We start from the raw sequence: 25680 nt of genomic DNA on the forward strand, positions 1-25680 counted from the left end.
ATCTTCGAGTTGGGCCCTTAGAGATAACCAATGTGTACGATAAATTTATTATTTATAGACTTTATTTTCCTCTATAATATGATTTAATAGTTATTTATGCAACAAGTGCAAAAAGTGAATTTGCACGAGTTGCATACAACATTTTTTCTACGTTCATGCAAAAACCAAAAAATGATTCATTGAGGTGCGGCACTAGGTGTAAGAAAATGAAAAGCGCAACTTGAATACTTTATTATTAATATCGATTTGCATTGAAACAGGAACTAATACGTTACGAACAATTTAACTCAAACTTTATTTTTACTCTCAATGTTGAAAGTGAATGAACAATTGGTGCAATTTTCAATATGAATATTTCGTAGTGAAGTACTTTTTAAATCCACTTCTTGATTTGTTACTGCTGTAAACGTACTAGTACTTGGTAACTGTACATCGTTATTTCCTTCAGGCTGAAATATTTGTTTTGCAACACTGAGTTTGTTTGCATGTGATTCCTCTACGTATCCCTCCGCTACTGTCGACGATTTCCATCAGCACGTTGAAGTAGAATGACAGATGAGTGCAATAAAAACTTTATTGCACAAGTGCAATAAAGAACTTCTTTTTCCACTAAATATAGTTAAATAAAGTTTTGATTTTTGCATGAATGTAGAAAAAATTCATTCTTGACCGCTCATTCGGAAAATATAAAAATCATAAAAATCTCTTTGACCGGCATGAAATTCCATTGGGATCTAGATGTAGCCTATGTAAACTCTGTAGCCTCTTGCTAGATCTTTTATTACTCTATAATATGAACCTAATTTTGTTATGTTCGCGCATCCAGAATTTAAATCGAAAATGACGAAGTGACTGTGGCCGTGGTGGAATGAAAAGTTCCCGAGGAGCTAGCCGGCCAGTCTATTCATTTTGTGAAGGCCACAGGTACCTAAAGGTGTTCTAACAAAATATTTTCAAAAATCACAGTAAGTCTCAATTTTTTTTATTATTGTATGTACCTATAATATTTTGATACTCCTGTACCCACAATACCTATATGTTCGTATAAATAATGTTTTTGAAGTTGATTCTCTTCATGTATTGAACTTTATGCAATTGAATTTATTTATTTCATCTTATTTAAAATAATGTATACCTATTAACATTAACTAATTTTCTACGCAAATATACTAGGTAATAAGAAAATCCGTGAAAACGAAAAAAAATTTTTACGACATTAACGTTTACTCATATTTGTATTGTGAGAAAAACAGGTTTGATAACGAAGTTTTAATCAAATTACTCGAAAAAATAGCATTTTTTTATTACCGAAAACAACGGGTAGGTATTTGTATAGCGATGAAGAATGCAAAAATCATAGACGGCAAAGCAACAGATAAAGGAAAATAATAAACCTCGGACATTAGACAATAAAAGTAATAATCTTCAAAGCTACAAAATAAAGACATAAACCGTAAAAGGGTCCCATTTTTTACTGTCATGTCATTTTCAAAGGAAAGTAAAATAAATAAGGATAAGAATCCTGAAATTTTATATTTTTGAAATCTGGGGGGGTATGGTAATTACCCCCAGTACCCCCCACTTCTACGCCCTTGATGCCGGAGAAAATTAATGAGCGCTTAAGAACTCCTGATGAACTTCATGCCCGCTTTCCTCTTTTTTGAGCGTTCGTCTCCGAATCCATCGTTCTATAATTTCGTCACAATATCTTATTTTGAGCCGGGATGGGTCTCAAACAATAAGGTTCCATTCTCTGATGACGAATTCGTCTTCAAATTTAAGTTTGTTCGTCCATATAGGGAATGGTTCATTCAAAATTGAATATAATAACAATATGAAAGTGTAAAATAACAATCAAACAAGGTCTTTATATGCCATCTCATCCTCAACACTGTGGATGAGATGGCATAGGTACATGATAAATTATGACCTAGGTACATATTTCGCAAATACATTTTTTTATTTTTTTTTTGTCAACTCCTGTCTGTGTCTGCATGACACCACTGGTCACATCCATTGCATTTGAGCCATATTTTTTGGAACGAGATCGAGAAAACATGTCATTGCAGTATATACATGCAATGTCGTAATTTTCATCGCCATTCCCATTGAAAGGATCTTCTGTGTCCATTGTCCATTAATTCATTTTTCATATTTTTCCTTGGGAAAATGATAGCTGGTGGAATGTAAGTCCCAACGGCATTCATACCGCAGACCACAGTGAAATGATGTCCTCTTTCAGCACTAGTCAGGACTCCCACCTGTTTTCGGCCGCGTATGGCAAAAATTTTAGTATTTTTCGAAGGTACTGTTGAAAATCCTGATCCGTCGACATTCCATATGTCTTTAGCCTTCAAATGATGCTTTTCCGGTACAATAGAAAGAAGGGCAAAATATTTTTGAATCTTCTGCTTGTTGAAAGCACTAGCTATAGCGAATGAAGTTGATTCTGGAGTTCGAAGGCTTATACTAGGATTTCTATCCCGGAATCCTTTTAGCCAATCCCATCCTGCCATTTTTTTGATATGGGAAAATCTGGGGGATTTTTTTTTGCTTCCGTCACTTCATAAGCAAGCTTTCTGACGTTGGTTGTTGTAAAACCAAAAAATCGTATTTCTAAATTTTTTAAATGCTCAACAATTTCCCTTTCTAAGGTTTCATCGAAAGTAACTTTATGACCCCCCATGTAATTTTTGCACGTCGGCCTAATGTGCTAGGCACATTGAACGTCTTTGAGGCTATCAACCAGCCCATTTTTTTTTCCTGAACTGCCTTTATCGCTTCCTTCATATTCTCTTCGCTCCAGGAATGTCTTGTTGATTTTCGTTGATAACGCCCTATTCCTTGAAAAATCATGCCTGGGTGAGATGGCATACCTACACCATCTCATCAGCATATCACGTATGCCAACTCACCCAGAAGCAAACACCAGCACTTTTTTCTTTCTCAATAACAATGGTGGATACTAAGATGAAAAAAAAAAATATTATTCTGAAACTAAAGTGTATGCAGAAATAATAGAAAATATTTGCACTCACCGATATACCTGTTTCTTTCAAATATTCACCGAAAACTCTAGCTGTTGTAAAATTTCAGCCGACTCGATAAACTTTCCTCGCATGCGCTGACCAAATACTACTGCAGAATTTACTAAAACTCACGCAGACGTTTAACTACGTCTTATTCTATAGTATGCGCATTGAACTGGCGCCTAATTCTGAATGTCAACCGAGAAACACGTTGTATGCCATCTCATCAGCTATGCCGTCTCAGACACATTTCCCCTATACGATAACTTCCAGACGAATTAAATTACCTAGAAACATGCAGGATAGCTTTGGATCTTGAATGCCGCGGTTGAGTTCGGAAAAATCTGACTAGGAATACCGCAATATGGTCGTTTAAATCTTATTTGTTCAAAATTACAGTTAAACAATAAAAAAAATTTCCTTTCTTTATCGACATTTTGAAAAAAAAAACAGAATTCTGTTGGTTAACTCTAATGGTAAATGTGTTTTTTCTGTTCAATGTTATCTATCCCGACATTGTAAGACTATTTCAGAATTTTAAAACTTCTTCGATTTAGGATTCTAATGAAAAAAGTCGCTATAGACATAGAATGTTTTTGTTTCTTGTAAATAGCACCAATTGGCTAATTATATACAATCAGCGAACCTTCCCAGTGATGGGATGATAAAGAAAATTAGCATCGAAAAAACATTCATTACGATACTAAGTAGAAAAAAGGATTGTTCTTAAAAATAATACCATCAAATGGTATACAGATGATTCCAAAACCACGACGGGGACTGACGCTGGAGTATTCGGGGCTGGTACCAAATGCTCAATATCGCTAGGCCACTGTCTAAGTGTCTTTCAGGCAGAGATACTTGCAATAGAAATATGTGTAGAAATTAACATAGCAAGAAACTATCGGAAATGTGACATAGCGATACATTCCGATAGTCAGGCTGCACTGAGCTCACACGTCGAATCTAAGATGGTATTGGATTGCCGAAGAAAACTCAATGAAATGGGTACGGGGTCTTTTCAGTCTGTGTTCCCAGTCACACGGGAAGCAGAGGGAATGAGGAGGCCAACACACTTTCCAGAAAAGGGGCACAAACTCTTTTCATCTGCCCGGAACCTTTCTGCGTTGTAGACAAATGTACCTACAAGAAAGAGTTTCAGGAAAAAGAGGTAACCGAAAGACAAAACTCTGGTGGAATCTTCCTGATCTGGATCACTCCAAAAAGTTTCTTCGAAACTTTGACTCTACAAGATCCAAGAAGTATCTGGATCTTAATAAGAATATGCTGCACCTCCTCACTGGATTCCTTACAGGGCATTGCCGCCTTAGGAAACACCTCATTAGAATGGGTCTAACAGAAAATGACGAGTGCAGATTCTGTGGGGAGGAGGAAGAAACTCCGGATCACCTGGTGACGGAATGCCTCGCTATCGCTAGTCAACGCAAAACCTGCCTTGGACACGAAACTTATAGAAGTGAGGAATTAGCATCCTTTAAGCCATCCCAGATATTGGATTTCATAAGAACTCTGGAACTGGAAGGCGAGCTGTAGATCACGTTATGGAGAGAAGGGCTCTGATGGGGGCACAATAGACCATTAGGCCGCAGTGAAACGTAACCTCCCTAATTAAATCTATCTAAATAGCACCAATAATAAGAAGTTATTAGAACTTTTCATTTCACGCCATTTTCCAATTTTCTCTTATAGCTTGAAAACATTTGAATTGGTAGTTGTCTCCAAATTGATTCAAAAATCGAGCCCGAAAATGTGCCATTAATTTTTTTCTAGATCGAAGGGATTCTGAGAACCCCTCACTCGCCAATGAATTTGGGACATCTGATACAAGAGTCAGAAATCCCAATATGATGAGGATTTGACGCCGAGAGTATTACACAATAAACTGTAGGAATTATGATTTGGGGGTTATTGTATATTTATTAACAAGGTAAAACCAATTTGAATGGCAGGGTATCTGAAATCGTAAAAATCGATGACTTTTCAACTGGCTACATTAACATGTTTCGAAATTATGAGAATTTGGGTCACTCTTGATAATTTTACCCCTAAAAGAAATATTGAACGAAACAGATCTAATAGAGTGATATTTGGAAACCTCTATAATATCCACCTAACAAACAATAATAATAATACATAATTTCTCATTCTACGATTAGATAAGTAAAGAACTACCCTCGTATGAGTTATGGAGAAATTAATATGGGGCTGCTCAATTTATAAGACAGGCCAAAAAGGAATCTGTCCGGACACTTTCCATTCAAGCATATGGACATCAAATACAGGAGGCAATTTCCAAGTGAGGTCTAAGCTCTAATAACACTAACAGATTGGTTTGAGGTCTTTAATATCTCTTAATTCGTGTGAATACCTCAAAATAAAATCCAGCATTCTTAGACTCTTGTTTACTATACTGTCAATGTGCATCCTAAAGCAAATTTTCGCATCGTAAATAACACCCAAATCTTTTATTATAATCTTAGAAATGCAGGGAACGGTGCTGATAATACTAATTGGTCTATAGTTATTGATGTTGGATCTATCACTTTACTTGTAAAAGGGTTTTATCATGCTACACTTTCACTTTGTTTATGCTAGCTGATTACCATTTCCTTTTATTGGAGTCAGTATGATAATATTCTGCTGATTTTCGTGTTTTTATTTTAAATAAACAAACTAGACAATAACAAAAAAAGGTGACATAAATTAATAATACTATATTAAAATAATCAATACCATCAGTCTTTGTATACGGTAAATAATTACTCTCTGAGAGTATCAAGTTTAATTATTTTATTTATAACAAAAAAAAATTTATGCGAGATAAAATTTTCTTTTGCATGAAGTACCATAACTAAAAAAGTTATGATACACATATAAAAATAAGTCTTTGTTTCTCGTATGCTACATATCTTCTTCTAGTTTCTTCTACAGTAGGAAGTCTTCAATAATTGTGGAAGGCCTTGTCCGTGATATTTGTTGTATTTTTTGTTATAGTATAGTTTAAAACAATAAGGGACAATTCAACGACACAATAAATTATATTTTTGCTTGGTGCCCTGAGTAACAAATTGCGATGGAATGAAAATAATATAAATAATATATTGTACAAAAGCTTATACTCAACTTTGCTAAAAGTGCTAAAGTGATCTTAGGATTTCTTCACAATGTAGAAAACAAATAGTAAAATACATTAGTTTGAAGCGATTAATTATCGAGTGAGATTTTGATTCCATTATGTTGTCAATCCTCTAGATTTTCTCTTGATTCTCGCGTATGGTCCCACTTCTGGATCCATTACAAAATCATACAAAACCGCAGACCAAGAATCATGTTGCGGAAGATTATCATAAAACTCTGCAGCTATCCTCTTGACCTGTAAAAATGAACAACTTAGGCAGGATGTCTGAAATTGATTTTTAACATATCCCCTTTATTAGACAACTGTAACAGTTGACATATTTGGGAAATTTTTAATATCAATGTAAGTGATAAATGCAAAAATATTTTCTTACTTCGGGTAATCTGGATCCAGGAACAGCAGGAAAGTCATGATGTTCATTATGATATCCCACATTGAATGTTATCCAGTTGAGTGGTCCATAATAACTGTATGTTTCATAGCCCTTCTTGAACATATAATGTTCTGAGATAAAATGTCCTGCCACAGGATGTAAACCCATAGCAAGCATTGAGCCGATGAGAAGATAACCCAAAACTCTACCTCCTAAAAAAATTTAAAACTTTGAAAAAAGACGTCTGGAAGGCACCATTAAGATATAAAAAAAATAAAACAAGCAATATTTAATACTTTGGTCCAAAAAATGTCAGGGATAACTGGGTTAATTTTTGGTGGTAACAAACTCAAGTAACCTACTCTTATGGTGATCATTTGAATTTTTTGGCATCAGGAAAGACATCATTAAATTTGATTAAGAATTAGAGATGGGCAGAATCGAATTCTTCCAACAATCAAGAAAAATATCATCAAAAATTGAATGAATACTTGAATATAGAAATCATGTATTTCGATTACCATTGAAATAATATTATTTCAACTCTCTATGGTATATCATAGGATAACACAAAATATTCTCTAGTGAGACTAAAGCCATTGTAGTGATGAGTTTCATTTCAACTATTTTGAAGCCGACAGGAAATTTTACATATAAGAGTGCGTCTTGGTTGCAGAAGCAGAAATCATACCATTCTATTTGTGTGATTTGCATATCAGAGTTGTTCATTATACGTTGTGTCCTATGAAGTACAGTACAATACAACATATTTTAATGTTTTTTTGATAGTAACATGGGAGTTCTGTTTGATTGTTCTGACCAAAAATCCAAAGATTTCGAGAACCAGATAGGTATGATTTTTTAAAAAGTTTGGTCAAAACAGAGAAATTGAAATGGTCTCAAAATCTGATATTTGATTTTCCCCATCGCTACTGAGAAGGGCAAACCAATTTTTAGCTTACAATCTGTAAATTACATACATTTGGAGAAAATGATAGCACTCTGTTTTCTGGTAAAAATCAGAAAAATCTAGATATGTAATGCTTATACTTACCAAAGAAGTAAACAACCACAGCATTGAAAATTAATTGAATGACTAGATTAACATATTCCAAAAATGTAGGAGGCTTCAGATATGTCACAAGAGGCCTGAAGGCATAAAAAAATGGCTGTAGACAAACCCAACAGAATTTTCCGAAGGAAGTGCAGAAGAGTTTGGCCTCTATGTATGTAGGTATGTCTGTATCTTTTTTATCATCTCCTTGATACTGAAAATATTGCATTTTTTAAGCGTTTCCTTCAGCAAAAGTTGATTCACTCACTCTGTGATGTTCTAAATGATATTTCTTGAAACTGACAGAAACAGGAACCCCAATGGGAAGATTGGCAAAAAAACCAAATAGTCTATTATGCATTGGTCTTGCATGTCCGAAGGCTAGATTGTGTGATAATTCATGAATGGCTAAAAAGTCATTTAGGAAATATATAGCAATTCCACTTCTTGATTACTAATTTTAAACTGACCTAACATAAGGGAATGATTGATAACACCTCCGAAAAAATAAGCTACCAGAATTATTACAGGCCATGATCTATCTTTCATAATAAATAGCATCAATATTTGGATGAAAACCATTCCTGTGACCACCCATTTGAAATTTGGATCATAACCAAACAACTTTTTGATTTGAGGGTATTTTTCTGAAAAAATTAGTCATACAATAAGTGGGTACCTACATTTCATTGAAATTCAGTTATAGTTTTGTACTAGAATATTTATTTAAAAAGAGGGTTATAACTTAGATCCAGATTATTTTTGTCAGGCAAAAATTAAAATACAATTCAGAATATTTTCTTGTTTGCTGCAAATTTTTTTTTCTATTGTTTCTTTTAAGCTTTGAGTCCTCCTAAATGATTTCAGTATCCTAAAAGGATACCTACCATAATTCTCCCAGTTTGTTTAAACATTGATTGTTTTATAAGAATAGAGCATTTTATTTATTTTGGAATATTTTAGATATAGTTATGGATTTTAGTCAAGCATCAACCAACTCAATTAAATATTTTTTTAATACCTATCCACAAAGTGACAGCTGTTCAAATTATATTATTCAAGTAGTGTTAATAGAAAAATACTAGTAACCTACATCAAGTAATCCAATACATTATGCTTCACTGTCGTGATAGAGTTTTTATTTCTCAAAAAATCAAGTAATGAACATCAGATTTCAGTAATTCTGCATCAAGGTCAAGAGATGAAAAATATAAAAATTAATAGATGATACAAATTACTTCACACTAACTAATAGATTAATATATAAGTATCGATTACTGCATAAAATGTATTTGAGCAAGCAAAGATAACAGAAGCATCATATTATCATTATATAAAGACAATGATATCATGTCCCTAAAAAGTTTTTCATGATCATCTTTGGTGAACACATACCTAAAATAATTTTTCTTCTGCTTGCATGAGGTTCCTCTGTGTAAACCCATTCAAAATCTGTTCTCGAGTTATGTTGTCCCATAATTTGATTTTATTGAAGGAATGTTTAGTCAAGAATGATCATCACATACTAACGTTTCTTTGATTAGGGTTTAAGTATTGGATCAGCGATAAGAAACGGTCCGATCGTGATATGAATAACAATAGCGCAATTAACGTATTTTTCCTAGCGCACCATACTTAAAATTGACGAAATTAATTTTCATTTAATTTCGTAGCGCTAAAATATTATCTATAACATTTTTCTTATTTGTCATCAATGTCAAGGCGTAACCGGCATATCATAACCTAAAACTAATAAGTTCCATTGAACTACTATAAATTATATAATTTTCTAACTACTTCGAAATGCACATCTGGTGTAGTATTCAAAATTTCACTAATATCAACTGAAGAATATTTCAGTCTAAACATATGTTTTCTCGTGTATCTCAAATTTGTTCAATATGTTATTTATTTCCTATTATTATTGATTATCTCGACCATGTAATTTAATAACGCAATAACAAAATTAATTATTCGAAGGCAATTGTGATTTTTGAAGATGTTTAAATTTTGATTTTTATAGTACTCCCTTATTACACTCTTAAATTTCATTTCTGTTGCCAAGGCGCCGTGGCTTAGTTGGTTAAAGCGCCTGTCTAGTAAACAGGAGATCGAGGGTTCGAATCCCTCCGGGGCCTAACGTGAATGTGGAAATTTTTTGAACATTTCAACAAATTTTATGAATGAATCTCTGATAAAATAAATATGTATATAATGAAGATATTCAATCAATTATTCCACTTAGAAATTTTCGTGACTATTATCATATTATTTTGGGTCCCATAAATTTGGTAGGTACTTGCTTGACGAACATAATAAAATTTTAAAGACAGTGTTGTATCAACAAGTAGGTAACCTTCCGCTAACGTCATACTGATTCAATAGACATTATCTAGGTATCAAACATTTTTACGCCAAACGTGAAGTGGTACATCGCAGACGGTGATAATTTTTATTATTAGCGGTATCAACTTATTCTGACATAACCTACTAAAAAGACTCGGTAATAAGCCGACCAAGTCCGCTGAGATGAAAAGTTGAGAGAGATTTCTCGTATTCATGTGCTTGAAGACTTCTAGAAATTGAACTAATAACAAACAGTAAGTCTGATTTTCAATTCATCACGACTGACACGTGTGATAGCGTTATCATAAACTGTTTAAATGCAGGAGAAAAATTTATAGCGATAACTTCGATTTTGAAGGCCAAATATGAATAGAGTATGCCATAGACTAAAGGTTCTCGTAGTGTACTGGATGATCGGGCAAGACTGATCTACAGGGTGAGTCAAAAATGTGCACCGAGCTTTTTGGGGGTGATAGTATATTTAAAAATGAGTATAGTTCCATGGATAAACTTAGGGCCTAAAATGCATATTAAGGGAGTTAGATCTTTCCAAAGTTGATAAAATTAAAAAAAAATCGCCGCATAACGTCAAAACGGTGAATGCTACCAGATTGAAATTTCGTGCATGAATGCATGTTCTTAAAATACATTTTTTTCATAACATTTCTACATTTCTGATATTGTTATAAAGAGTGTTTTTTGAGGGTGAGTCACTTCTATGGTTATCGATGAATCTCACGATGAATGAATCTGCTAACATCATGTCATGTGACCACAAAAAACTGAAATATCTCGAAAACGGTTCAAATTTTTTGTATTTGGATAAAATTACCTTTCTTCTCTTCATCGAATGCTTTTATTTTTTCATAAAAACGAATACAACGAAAGAATTTGTCCTAAAAATTATGACTCACCCTCTGAAAACACCCTTTATTTCAATATCAGAAAGGTAAAAGTGTAATAAAAAAATGTATTTTAACAATATACAGGGTCATATTTGTAAAATATGTAATAAACATTTATGTACGAAATTTCAATCTGGTGGCATTCACCGTATAGATGTTATTCGGAGAAATTATTTAAATTTTGTCAACTTTGGAAGGATATATCTCCCTTAATATGCATTTTGGGCCATACTTTTTTTCTTCAAACTATACTTATATTTTAATGTAGCTCAGAAAGCTCGGAACACATATTTGACTCACCCTGTATAACAAAATGTGAAATTAATGATATTAATATTATTTTCTGAAATGGTGCATTTTTGAAGAGACCTAACATATAATAATTTCATGGATATAACTTATTTATGACTTGAAATTATTGTTTTTGAAAGTTATTCATATATTATAGAGTATAACAAAATGTGATACTAATGATATTAACATTATTTTCTGAAATTGTGTATTTTTGAAGAGACCTAACATATAATAATTTCATGGATATAACTTATTTATGACTTGAAATTATGTTTTTTGAAAGTTATTTATTATATTTCAAGAGTTGAAGGTTTAGTTTTGCAAAGGCTGTAGGAACTACATCTTTTGTTTAATGTTAGATATTTTTATCCCGACTCTCCTAGGCCACTATGAGACCTCTCTGAAGATTAGGAGTTTGTACGGCAGGGCTTTCCACTTTCCAAGGTTCAAAAAATTCTTGGACTAATTTGTCAGGAGTAAACCAGTTGAAGAAAATGTTGTCTCAAAATAAAGGAACAATAAAAATTTGATTTAATTAACACTTTCGACGTTTTGGAGTCTAAATCAGACTTCTTCATTAAACACTCTAAACATTTGATTGAAATACTCATGCGTACATTCTTGATCTAATTTGTCAGAAGTGAATCAGTAAAAAATGTTGTCTTAAACAAACGAACACTAACACTTTGTAGAATTAACTCTTACGACGTTTTGGTATCAATTGGCATTTACCGACACACAGAGACCTTGATCTATCTCATTTTAAAATTTTTTATTGCAAATTTATTTTTCAGTAAATTAATCCAAATATTTACTCCTACTATAGGGAATAAATATCACTATTCTTTACCTCTATACTTTGAATTTTAATTGAGTGCACTTCTATATCTCATAAGGCACCTCCGTAAGTCGAATTCAATAAAGAAAGACCTGTATAACTCGAACAATACACTGTGTCCGAAAAGTATGGAATACATTCATTTTTAGCTAAACAGACCATTTTAAGAAATAATCCTGAAACATGTGGATTTTTGATTTTAATTTATCGTATTTTGAAATGATAATCTAATACACAGGATGAATTACTTTCGAGTAATGACATCACCGTCATTTTTCTTAATGGAATACCCTACTTTTGTCTTAATTTTCCGATTACTCTAGCTGAGCTGATTCCAAAAATGTATCACATGTTGATTCCAATTGGTGCAGGGTAGACAAAAATACAATAGTTTTGTGTGTGCTCATAAAGTAACGCGTAACATTCTTTATTAGTTAAATTAACAATATTCTCAAAAATACTTATTGTCTAGCGGCAATTGGTTTGAATGCAACACTCCAACACTCTGTAGTTTGTTACATTTTTAGATTAATAAAAATGTATAAAAATAAGAAATAATTTCTTTCATATTCTGTCTGCTAGACCACAAATACCAAACATGTTTGGAAACAGCTCATTTTTATTAATCTAAAAATGTAACAAACTACAGGGTGTTACATTCGAACCAATTGCCGCTAGACAATAAGTGTTTTTGATAATATTGTTAATTTAACTAATAAAGAATGTTAGGCGTTACTTTATGAGCACACACAAAACTATTGTATTTTTGTCCACCCTGTACCAGTTGGAATCAACATGTGATACATTTTTGGAATCAGCTCAGTTAGAGTAATCGGAAAATTGAGACAAAATAGGGGTGTTTCATTTAAAAAAAATGACGGTGACGTCATTACTCTAAAGTAATTCACCCTGTATATTAGATTATTAGATAAATTAAAATCAAAAATCGACATGTTTCAGTATTATTTCTTAAAATGGTCTGTTTAGCTAAAAATGAATTTGTTCCATACTTTACGGACACAGTGTACGTAACGCGAAGAGAAATCTTGGTCCGGTGGTGTTTCGACTTAACGAGAGTCCACTGTACATATTTTATTGATGTTGATTTGTCCATTTTTATCATTCTCTGTTGATTGATTAATAACATACACATCAGTTCTTCCCATGAAATAATAAGAAGATGTACGGGAGTGTTTATGAAAGATGCGTATGTAAAAAATTTGGAATATTTAAAATATTCTATATTCATTTTTGCTGTATACCTTTAATTTTCGTTATAAATCCACTGAAATTGTTTGAAAAATGAGAAAAACACCGATATGAAGTCTGTAGCTTTTGCGTATTCTTTCATTTATGCGCCCTTATAGACCACATAACTGAATATCGGTCTAAATGTCTCCAAGTGTGCATTTGCGCATGAATTAACAAGCGCGCAAAAGCTCATGTCTCCTGTTCTATTACCGAACTTGAACCCAGCATTCGAGATCCGGATCTAACCTGAAAATTTGAAGATTCTAAGTCCTTTCGTTCGAGAGTTATCGTGTTTAGCGGACTGATTCGCATTGGAGGATTTTGGGGGGGGGGTTGTGCTGTGAATATCGAACGAATTAACCGAACACCGAGGAGGAGGGGGGTGTTGCTGGTGTTGGATGTAGGTTGTCGGTTGTATATTGTATATAATATATGAATAAATATGCAATATTTATTCTATAATTCGGAGAGTGAACTGAAAATCGAAATAAATAATAAAGATAAAAATGCTAAATATTCACCGAATGATGCGGGTAAACCATTATTTCAAATTCGAATGAGCCCACGCCCAATACTAGTTAATTTTATATAAATAATGGAAAAGGTTATAATTGTATAATGGAATGTGGTATGAAATAATATAATTTCTTAAAAAGGATGAGTTAGAAATTAAGAAATATAAAATAAATTAAATAAAAAAATATATTTTTCATTTAATTCTGAGTAATCAACTTTCTGATCGAAGAATTGAAAAAAAATAATACAGAAGCCGCCCCAAGTGGCAATAAAATTCTGCAAAGTTTTGCAAAGTGAAAGCCGACGAGCCTGATGAATGTATGTGTTTTTTTTTAGCGTCAATAACTCATAAACAGCACTCTCTATGAGGGGATTACTCGACATCTGGATATTTATGAGTATAATGCATAATGCGGCACCTTGGATGGTGGTTGATGTTAATTAAATTTGTCCTTTTTGTTCCTTCATGTTGCTGCACATGTGATTTTGTTGATCAAGCTGGAAAAGCCGTCCTTGAATTTTGCCGCCCTAGGCGACCGCCTACCCTGGGCGTGAATTGAAAAGTTCTCATAACTTGTTTATTACTGGTGCTATAAACATAAAACAAAAACATTCTACAGGCACTTTTTTCAGTAGAATGTATTGTTGTAATAATTTGTTTTTTATCAATTAGTTTCGAAGTTATAATACAAACTTGTGTTCTTTCAAATGTAAACCATAAATATTTCATAACAAATAAATAATGATAATTTCTCATCAACTATAAAAATCATCATAAGTTTCAGTTTCACACGAAAAATCAACCACGTGCCTATCTATGATAATCTGCGAACCGATAATTAGAATATTCGGTGGCATCCAGGTTCTTAACACCTTATATTTTTTACAAAAAAAATTGTAGTGTCTTTCGGACTACCTATAGAGTGATATCTATGTAAACTTTCAGGAGATTTGAAAACTTTTCTGGAATTCAGTAAAAAAAATTGTACAATTACATATCTCGAACGGTTTTCAAGATACGTTCCTTAGTTTGAACATTTATATCCATGAAATTTGTCGAAAAAAGTGGCCTATACCAAAAAATACCACAGATAAATGATGACAAGTGGGTTATTTCGCAATCAGAATTTCATGGTGCATTTTCATTTGAAAAAACAGAGTGGTATCATAATTCACCCTTTCGGACCAGCCTTTAGTGTCAAAAATAATTTTAGCTGATGCGTTGAGTACTGTCGATTCCGTCAAAATTTGAATCATTCTCCTAGCCCAAAATTTCAAAGATTTATCGACCAATCAAACACTACTGACTCACCTGTATTTAAAAACACAAGTTTGTATTATAACTTCAAAACCAATTGTAATAAAAACAAATGATTACACCAATGAATTCTACTGAAAAAAGTGTTTTGGTTGCATGTTTATATAGCACTAATAAATAATAATCAAGAAGATAGGGAAAATTTTCATTGCACGTCATTTAACAATTTTCTCTGAAAGCTTGGAAATTTTTGAATTTATGAGGTTATTTTTTTTTTTAGCTCAAACTTCTACTGAGATCCTCTCACCAGTGGCGACGCCAGCTTTCAAAAACAGGGGTGGCCAGATTTTTTTTTGTGGGGGCCAAAGTTAAGCGAAACTATAGTTCTGCTAATCTTTTACCTCAGTATATCAAATTTTAGGGGAGGGGGCAGTTGAATTTTAGGGGGGCCCGGGCCCCCCTTGGTCCCCTCCTAGCGTCGCCACTGCCTCTCACTAGACAACGTGTTTTGGACACCTGATACATACCTAGCTAGTAGATATATAATTTTTGGGAATGGAAAATCTTAATTTTAAATAATAATAATTAATACAATATTTTCGAAATTTTGCAGATGAATGAAGATTTAGAAGAGTACCTCTCAGAAGGACATGAGCAAGTGTTCATAAAAAGTCAACAAAAGGAGGAGGCAATAACCTATAAAGATGCTACATGTCAAGTTAGTGTTTTAATGGAACGAAGAACCAAGTTTTACTAATGCGCTTCTTTTAGATAGTCGCATCGTGCATATCTTTCTCAATTGTATTGCAAGTAGGGGCAAATATGTCGTTTAGTTCAGTTTTGGTACCACAGTTGGCAGAAAAGGATAGTCCAATACACATCACTAGATCGCAGGCTTCGTGGATAGGTAAAAAAGAAAACAATGTGTTGCCATTTTTCTATCTTTCTTTCTTTTCAGCTAGCATTGTAGCAATTGCTTTACCATTAGGAGCTTTGTTAATAGGACCATTATTGGATATGTATGGCAGAAAAAGGTGTTGTATATTGATAACAGCACCTTTTGTCCTGTCTTGGATCTTTCAGATCTACGCCACTGAATTGTGGCACTTCTATATTGCCAGGATTATAGCTGGATTTTCAGGAGGTAATTAATTTCGGTTCAAGATATACTCAATGACATTGAAATTATAACAACCAGTTGAAATAATTACTTCTTGATTTTTGGCAATATAATGAATATATTTAAATCAATCATATCTACTACAGTGAAGATGACAACATTTCTAATTTTTTTGGCGAGAATAGTATATTCTAAAACAAGTTGCAGAATGGACTCCTATTCCAACACGAATGCGAAATTCGAAAACGAGCGACGAAGGAGCGAGTTTTCGAACGTAAGAGTGTTGGAATTGCCTTCTGCAACGAGTATTAGACGATATTTTCTCTATTTCAGTCAAGCTTTGTGAAATATTGTCGAAATTCAATGAAAAATTCGGATTTTATATCCTAGTGACTTTTGTATTGTATCTTGACAGTTGGTGTGATTGTTAAGAAAATTGACAGATTACAGAATTTGAATTTGAATCGTTCGTTTCGAATTTTTAAATAATTTAAAATTACGCATTAAATTTATGAATTATGTCTGACATAATCGATTTAACACCACTAGAATCAAGAAAAATTGCGAATAATGCTGCAAATCATTTCACTATATCCAAACTATACATTATGTTGACAATTATTGACGTTTGTTGAAATTTGATAGGATTGAAAGGCAGTAGAGACAACCACAAAACGAAAAATATGACTGAAAACGATGCTGTAATGAGTTCATTACAGCACTGTTTTTAGAACTGTAATGAACTCATTACGATACTGAAATAGAGAAAAGAATATATACCTTTTAATATGCTAAAACAATATCTTCGTACTCGAGCCTCTTGATTTCTTTATATAAGGTGTAGTAAGAAGAAATCCAATAGTTTCGCATTAAAAACAAGCCTTAAATTACCATAGTCAAAATGATACGATTTAGGTCGGATATGCGACGTTTTGTTCGAAAACTTGTTGCCATTTTGAAGGTAATATCATTATGTCTCTCTCATAGAAGTCCTAGTTTCTATTGGAAAGAAGGTAAGACAGTCGATTTTCACAAGTCTCTGTTGAAGCGAATTTATCATCAGAAAATTGTTCGCCACGGACAGGAACAGATGGTAATCACATAGTGCCAGGTCCGCAGTATAAGGTGGATGCATAAGAACCTCCCAACCAAGCTCATGGAGCTTCTGACGAGTCACTATCGATGTGTGTGGCTCCTGATGGAGCACAATTCCTCTCCTATTGGACAAAGCTGGTCGCTTCTGAGCGATTGCTCCCTTCAGACGGTCCAATTGTTGACAGTACAGTTCCAAGTGAATAGTAGTGCCGTAGGGTAGATAATTCCCTGCCAATCCCACTAAACACACAGCAAAACCTTCCTGGTTGTCAAGCCTAGATATGCCATCGTTTTCACCGGCTCACCACGTTTCGAGCACGACCGTTTTTACTTGACGTTGTCGTTAGTGATCCACTTTCCATCACTTGTCACCAACTGCTTTAAAAAAGGGTCGATTTTGTTGCGATTCAGCAGCGATTCGCAGATGAAAATTCGGTCCATGAGGTTTCTTTTGCGTTAACTCGTGATAGGTACCCTTACATCGAGCTTCTTCTTGAGGCCTGCCTTATGCAAATGATTCCAAACAGTTTTTTGTGAAATCATTAGCTCTTGGGAAATCGAAGCAGTGCCCACATGACGGCGGGACTCGACAATTCTAAGCCGCCTGGCTTAGAATGTAAATCTTATCTTTATCGACGAAAAACTATAAAATATAGCGTATTTTCTCTTTGCTAGTGTCCATCAACCAATCACAAAAATGCAAGAAAAGTTTTTGTAGTATGAAATCTCATCTTCCTGACGCCATCTAGGCGAATCCAATCTGACGTTTGCAATGCGATGCAGATGACTAAAGCCATCTATTGGAAAAATAATAATAAAACAGGAAAAATAAATTTTCCTCATCTATTCATATGGCAAAAACCTCCTTAAAATACAAGAAGAATCGCAAATCCTACTTAATTTGGAGCATAATCCATCAATCTGTCCTCTCCGATTCAAATTATTATCTAGTTGAATTGAGAAATTCCAAAAAACTTGCGGAATTTGATAATGGTGCGCACTGGCCATCAATACACATTTCTTTACGCACTTTATTTTCATTTTGAAAAAAGAACATACTTAGTTTTTGACGCATTTATAATGTATTTATTTGTTGAAGACCACTCATTCAAAACCAACAATGTTTTGTTTGCCCCTTCAACTAAACTTTCAACATTTTTTCCCTCCACAATCAAATTGGTATCATCTTCATAATTAATGTATTTGATGTTTTCATTGTTATTGTTGATATAATTTAAATACATTATCAAAAGAAAGGTTTCAACATATGTACTTCCTTGGGGCACTCCTGCTAATATCTCCTCAAAGCCTAATAGGTAGCACCTCCCTTCTTTTTTAATTAAACCCATTGTTTCCGATTTGAAAGGAATGATCCAATCAATTTCAGAGCAATTCCTCGTATTTCATATCGTTCCAACTTCAGTAATAAAATTTCATGGTTCATGCAATCAAACACTTTCGTTAAGTCAATCAGTATTTCTAATGGTATATTATTATTGTTCATAATCTCATGAATTTCTTGAATATAACTAAACATAGCAGTATTCACACTCTCACCTTTTGAAAATCCGTGCTGAGAAGCAGAAAAAAGTGAGAATTTATTGAAAAAAACCAAATTCCTTTTGAATATCTCACTTTTAAAGATTTCCGAGAACGAAGGCAAAATACACTGATCAACAATTGCTAGGCATCACTTATGAACTTCTCTTCATTTGTATTTTTTTCAAGTTATCTCGTGAATATCTGTACATTATATGTTCTCTAAGGAAAAAGTAAGATGTTTTGAGTTGATTATATCAAAGTCTTCCTCACTTCATCGGCTCTTGTTCACAAAATCGATTATTATCTGTAGGCTGTTACAGGTGGAGTGAAAAGCAATGTGGTATTTGTTATTAAATCTGTTTTTTTCTCTCGTTCAAACACATAAGGTGACAATAATTGAAGAAATGAGAACAATATCAGCTTATCAGTCATGCCGAGAAGACGTTTGGCTCCTGTGCAACTGGACCAAATCATACGGTGGATACAGGAAGGTTTGTCCCAGCGAGAAGTGTCCCGGCGGTTGAATGTTTCGCAAATTGTCGTGAGTCGGGCTTGGAATAGGTTCATCCAAAACGACTCAGTAGCTTATGTTCATGGGGGAGGTCGGCAGCGCAGTACAACAGCTGCCCAAAATCGTCTTTTGATTTTGCTAGGAGAAATCCCACTTACCCGGCGTCGCGGCTCAATAGATCACTGAGAGTTGCAACAGGAGTTCTAATTTCGAACCAGACTGTAAGACGACGACTACATGTTCGTAGTTTGAGAGCACGTAGGAGGGTACAGAATCCCCGTTTGAATAGGGAACACCGGGTTCATCGACGGCAATGGGCTGAGGAGCACCGCAATTGGACACTTGAAGATTGGAGACGATGTTTATTTACGGATGAGTCTAGATTTCGTTTGGTCAACTCCGATGGCCGTATTCTTGCTTGGAGGGAAAGAGGTCGAAGGTATGCAGAACAGTTTATGGTACCCACAACAGCTTTTGTCGGAGGTTCTATATGTGTATGGGGAGGCATTTGTTTGAACCAACGCACAGAGTTGGTTGTTCTGCAGAACACCACCATGACCAGCCAGAGATATCACGATATGATTATTAAACCCATAATTGTTCCGTTTGCGGCTACCGTGGGCAAGAATTTCATTTTAATTGACGATAATGCCCGTCCACACCGTAGTCGTCTGGTTAATGAAGCGCTAGAAACTCATGCTATTGATAGGATGGACTGGCCAGCTCGCTCTCCAGACATGAATTGCATCGAACATGTCTGGTCTGAGATGTCTAGACAATTGTCAACCTTAGAACAACCGATCAATAACCTGGAGGACCTTTCTAACGCTTTACGGGATATTTGGACGAATTTGCCCCAAAATTTTATAAATCGTTTAATCGAAAGTATGTCTCGTAGGGTAAAATGCTTGAGACGAGCTCGTGGGGGACCAACTACGAACTAGCTTAGCCGAAACTTCAGCCTTCTTGTGGTTTCATCATAAAATTTTTATGTTATTCAAACACAGAATTTTGAGTGTTCCTAATAAAGTCTTTTTTTCTCTCCAACTTTCCATTTTTTCATTCTTTTCTCAAGTGAACCATATTATCAACTGAAAATACTCTGATATCTGACTAAATTTATAATCTTGGAGCGAATTTTTCAGAAATTAATTTAGAACAAGTAAGTGATCCTTATCAATTGTTGAGCAGTGTACTTATAGGTCTATAATTTGTAGACAATGAAGGATCCCCCGTTTTGAATATCAACTTTAAGGCTCCCACAAATCAACGCGGCAAATGCGAGTATTCGTACTAATTCATTATCGAAAAAAGATTATCAATCGATAATATGTACGATTATCATACTATCAATCGATAATGAATTAATATGATCCAGACTCAGATGCTGTACGAATATTCGCATTTGCCGCGTTGGTTTGTGGGAGCCATCTTTAGTGTAGCCGGAAAAATTCCATACAGCAACATGTTATTCAAAATGAAACATAATGGCTCAGCATTCGTCATTCATTTATTCTCAATATTTCTTACTACATCCGTAATATCGACTTGATCGACGGGCGTTAAAAATATAGATTTTGTACTGATTGCAAAATTCAAATCTTAAGAGATGAATCATTAGCACCAACAAAGAGATTTTTCGAATCTTTGACCAAATAACAGCCCAATTGGAAAGTCCCCGGTCTACCATAGTAAAATACCTTTTTTGGCAAAATTCGATTTTATTATTCAACATAGTTACCTTCGAGGGCGAAACAGCGATTATAGCGATATTCCAACTTTTAGATCAAATGAGGCCATTTTTTAACGATTTTTTCTTTTAAACGATCCAATAATGCTATATAATAATCGTTGTTGATGGTCTGGCCCTTTTGGAGGTAATCAATGAATATTATACCTTGCGCATCCCAGAATACTGATGCCATAACCTTGCCAGCAGACAGTTGTGTTTTCCTCGCTTTGGATTCGGTTCATCGTGTGCAGTCCACTCAGCTGACTGTCGATTGGACTCCGGAGTGAAATGATGGAGCCATGTTTCATCCATTGTCACATAACGACGCAAATATTCATGTTTATTGCACTTAAACAGCTTCAAACACTGCTCAGAATCATTAACACGTTGTTGCTTTTGATCGATTGTGAGCTCGCACGGCACCCATTTTGCACACAGCTTTCCCATGTACAAATATTCATGAATGATATGATGTACACGTTCAGATGATATCTTCACAATGTCTGCTATCTCGATCAACCACACTTTACGGCCATTCAAAATTAATGTGTGATCTTTTTAGATTTTTTCGTCGGTGACAGCCTTTTTTCGGCATCCACTGCGTTCGCCGTCTTCGGTGCTCATTTCACCACGTTTAAACTTAACATAACAAATCATTGATCGTTTATTTTCCTGGTGCAGACCCCGGAAACTCTTCATCAAGCCAAGATTTTGCTTCAACTGTATTTTTTCCCTTCAAAAAGCAATATTTTATCAGCGCACGAAATTCTTTTTCTTCCATCTATTTTCGAATAACAAAAATAGCTACACTCACAACGCAATATCTCACGAACTAATGGTCGGATTGTTGCCAAATTTTGATCGTTTGAAGGTTGGTACTTACTAAAAATCATATAGATTTAATGCTAGCATAGCCATCTGCGCATCAAACCGGGGACTTTCCAATTGGCCTAATATATCCGTAATATCGACTTGATCGACCTGATTGCAAAATTCAAATCATTAAGAGAAGATGAATCATTTGCACCACCAAAAAGGTTTTTCGAAACTTTGACCAAATATCTATTTATTTGATTTTTAACTATATTAATATCACCTGATACCCCTGTTTCGCCACATTTTAGTTTGCTAACTCCCCCTATTTCGCTAACAATCTGCCAAAAAAAATTAGAGGCGTTGTCTGATGTTATTATTCGTTGAACATAAGATTGAGATCTGATATTTTTGAGAAGATCATCATATTCCTTATTTTTCTGTGGATATTAATTTTTATATTTCAAATTTGAGTTTATCAAAATGAAAACTCTATCTAAATCTTTTTCACAAGATCTAATTTCTGCATTTTTTTCCGAACCGACAATTACTCTTTGTTTTTTCAAAATTTTTTTTGAAAGGACACATTAAAAATTATCATAAACGTATTCATGAATTTCGACCATTGGCAATTCACATCGTCAGAAGGACCTTCTTCCAAGTTCCAATCAACCCCAAACAATGAATTTTATATTTGTAACTTGCCATATTCAGTGCAAACTATCCAAAAAAAAAAAACAGTGGAAAGTAGTTCGAATAACCCTCTAATTATCAATTTTGTAGGTCTTTCGACAGCAGCCATCGTGTATGTCTCAGAAATAACACATCCATCACTGAGACAAGCCTTGTTGTCCCTCAACAGTGTTTTTGTATCTTTTGGGGTGCTCTTGACTTATTTATTTGGTACATTGTTCAGATGGAGAATGACTGCCATATTGTTATGTGCTGCATCCGCGTTGACGGGTATAGGTATGATATTTCTACCAGAAAGTCCTTATTGGTGCCTCATATTCAAAAACGAGTATGGTTCCGCCCAAAGAGCCTTCAGATTTCTCTACAAGAGGAAAGAGGTGAGTACAAGGTGAAAAGCACTCTTTGGACTGTGAATTCTGCCATTATCCTGGATAAGGCGCAGAAATAAGAATTTTCAATGGATCCTCACTGCAAATTCATTATTAATAAAATAAAATAACTTCTACAGATTTTTTATTTTATGGCGATAATTGTATTGCCAAACTTTAGCTTTAGCAGGCTGCATTTTTGACTCAGTTCACAGTCAAAAATGTAGCCTGATGTAAGTGTGAGGCATCTTTGAAAATGCAGTTGAATTATATTTAAAACAAGATGTCACTCAACCCCCTTCTCATTTAAGATTTTAGGGGTTGCTCTCAATTGTCATCACCAAAGTTCACTTATTTTTGCTTTTTCTCGGCATGGGGGCCGAGATATTAAGGGTGGTACCTTTTCAAATTGACACACTTCATATGTATGTATGTTTCTAAAAAAAAATTTCAGCTTTTCGTTGTTATGGCCACGTATTTTTGGAATATGGGTTAATCTTTTTTCGAACTAAACTGGCAAAAATCCATTTATTGATTTAAGAACAAAAACTAAACAATTAAGAACTATATTCTGCCACACTCTCGACTTCAAAGTATTCAACAGAATTCTCATTGCTTTATTTTGCAGTCTTTGTTTCTATTTCGTTTTATTCAAAGCAAATAACAGTGTAGATACATGCAATTTGACAATGGTATTTCTATCACAAATGAAAAGAGACGTTTTCACATTGAAAATCAATCAAGTTTCTAAAAATATCGTTTTTTGAGACTCTTCTCAGAAAACGATATTTTTAGAAACTTGATTTTGCATGAAAACTTAAAATATTACTCAAACTCAATTTTAATTTTCAGATATACGAAAGCCAATATCAACACCTCCTTCTTGTCAAAAGTAAAGCCAGAAATATTTCAAATCAAGAAGAAAACAACATGGAAAAGCTGAAAGGAAAAATAAGGATTCTTTGCGAGAAAACCGTCTATAAACCAACGATCATTCTCGTGCTGATCTTCTTTGCTCAGCAGATCACTGGTGGTTACGTCATCATCTTTTACGCCACTGACATCTTCAGAAAGCTGGATGGACAAAACGAGAACCAGGGAATGTCTGAAATGGCTTCTTTGGTCCTTCTAGGAATCATAAGGTTCCTCGCATCTGTGGTAGCAGTATTGGTCTCAAAGAGCTTTGGCAGGAGATCCATCCTGATGACGTCAGGAGTGGGTATGGCCTTTTGTAGCTTCGTGGCAGGGTTGTACATCTATTTCACAGTATTATCGAATGAACAAATAGAGGCGATGAACTTGACGACAGGAGATAAAACCTATAACATCGCTTTCATTTTCGTTTTGGGTTACGTAGCCTTCGGATCTCTAGGATTCTTAGTGATACCTTGGACACTTATTGGGGAACTTCTTCCTGTAAAGGTCAGGGGATTGATTGGAGGGTTCTTAGTGTCCTTTGCTTATATTATGATGTTTATGTTCGTGAAGATATTCCCTACTATTTTGGCCTCTATAGATATCCATTCGATTTTTTGCGTGGTGTCTATTTTGAATTTGGTTAGTGTGATGTTCATTTATTTTTTTCTACCTGAAACCCTCGGCAGGAATTTCACTGAGATTGAGAACTATTTTGAAAGATGAAAATATTTTTATACGTAAATTATGAATAAAATTTGTACTGAAGGCAATATCTTGTCATTTCAAATTCTACCCTTCTAGGCTTAGGTTTAAGAGTTCGACAAAAAAATCTATTTCTAGTTTTGTAGATAATAAACTAGTAAAAAAAAAATTAATTGCGAATTTTGCACGATGTTTTATTATTTTCTTTGTTATTGCAGAATATGTTAATATTCTTTCAGGAGTTTGTTGATAAGAGGGGTCTATAAGAAACCATCGATTCATATGAGATTTTCACTATTATTCATTTTGAAAAATTCCACCTTACGGAAAGTCCATAGATATTCATTAATTTTTTCTCTGATTGAGAACAAATATTAATTAGCAAAGTATTACTTTTCCTGCCTAGGCAGTGAAGTGAGGATTCTCCTGCCTAGGCAGCAAAATGATTATTCTCAATGGGAATAAAATATTTCATTAGTTGTCAAACTATTATTATTATGGACATACATTTCCATACATTCCAACAATTGCGATCTGTATCAAATTCTGTTTCAATTTATCACTACAGAAGATTGTGTGAATTGTAATAATTTGCAAATACAATATCCTACATATATCATTATAAACAATCGGAGAAAAAATAACTCGGCAGCAAAGTAGATTGGTTGCTTTAGCTGAAATATATGCCGCGGCAACTACTTTGCTGCCTAGTAATGTAGTACCTAAAACAAATAACTATTGATGGAATGGAAAAAAATTAGATGACTTTTTTATTGAAGAATAAATATATGTCCCCTATCACTTTCCTAACAAACATTTCTTTGTTTTATGAATTTTCACATAAAAATATTATACAAGAAGTCTCGTCAAAGGTCGTCAAATAAAACGTAAAAATATATTTGAATTCTTGCATGTGGCAGAAAAGGACGTTAAATCAGAGGACCATTGATATTATTTTACTCATCCTGAAAAATGGTGGGATTTCAAAGAGGCTGAGAGGTTTGGCAGATAACGAATGTGTTGTCACGTGGTAAGAACCCCTCTTAAGAATATTGTATTCAGTATCACCTAGCATCCTAGTAATGCACTGTAGAATTTGAGGAATGCTTTTATTTTGAAAATTCATGGATCGTGTTTTTCAATCAGAAGTACCTATCCATGT

At 34.2% G+C, this 25680-nt stretch overlaps 2 protein-coding genes and 1 non-coding gene across 5 annotated transcripts; 2 read left to right on the top strand and 1 right to left on the bottom strand.

Annotated features, from left to right (window-relative positions):
• Positions 1-6069: 6069 nt before the first annotated feature.
• LOC123675180 (sphingolipid delta(4)-desaturase DES1) lies at positions 6070-9355 on the bottom strand. Of its 2 annotated transcripts, none has more exons than XM_045610483.1 (6): positions 9012-9355; positions 8087-8263; positions 7885-8024; positions 7617-7830; positions 6563-6774; positions 6070-6423 (listed from the first exon to the last, which is right to left on the bottom strand). In XM_045610483.1, the coding sequence occupies exons 1-6, from the start codon at positions 9091-9093 to the stop codon at positions 6283-6285; spliced, it is 966 nt and encodes a 321-aa protein (XP_045466439.1). In that variant the 5' UTR covers positions 9094-9355; the 3' UTR covers positions 6070-6282. The 2 variants fall into 2 exon arrangements, with proteins under 2 accessions (XP_045466439.1, XP_045466440.1); XM_045610484.1 differs by lacking the exon at positions 9012-9355 and adding an exon at positions 8710-8859.
• Positions 9356-9680: 325 nt separating this feature from the next.
• On the top strand, positions 9681-9754 carry Trnat-agu. The gene has a single exon. It is a non-coding gene; the product is annotated as a tRNA-Thr (tRNA).
• A 220-nt stretch (positions 9755-9974) lies between these two features.
• LOC123675179 (solute carrier family 2, facilitated glucose transporter member 8-like) lies at positions 9975-24581 on the top strand. 2 transcript variants are annotated; one of them, XM_045610482.1, is made up of 6 exons: positions 9975-10216; positions 15638-15742; positions 15796-15931; positions 15983-16168; positions 22621-22907; positions 23751-24581. In XM_045610482.1, exons 2-6 carry the CDS (start codon positions 15638-15640, stop codon positions 24537-24539), a joined length of 1503 nt encoding a protein of 500 aa, XP_045466438.1. In that variant the 5' UTR covers positions 9975-10216; the 3' UTR covers positions 24540-24581. The 2 variants fall into 2 exon arrangements, with proteins under 2 accessions (XP_045466438.1, XP_045466437.1); XM_045610481.1 differs by lacking the exon at positions 9975-10216 and adding an exon at positions 13140-13206.
• Positions 24582-25680: the final 1099 nt, after the last annotated feature.

Source organism: Harmonia axyridis, chromosome 3 (genome assembly GCF_914767665.1).
Source record: "Harmonia axyridis chromosome 3, icHarAxyr1.1, whole genome shotgun sequence".
NCBI lineage: Eukaryota > Metazoa > Arthropoda > Insecta > Coleoptera > Coccinellidae > Harmonia > Harmonia axyridis.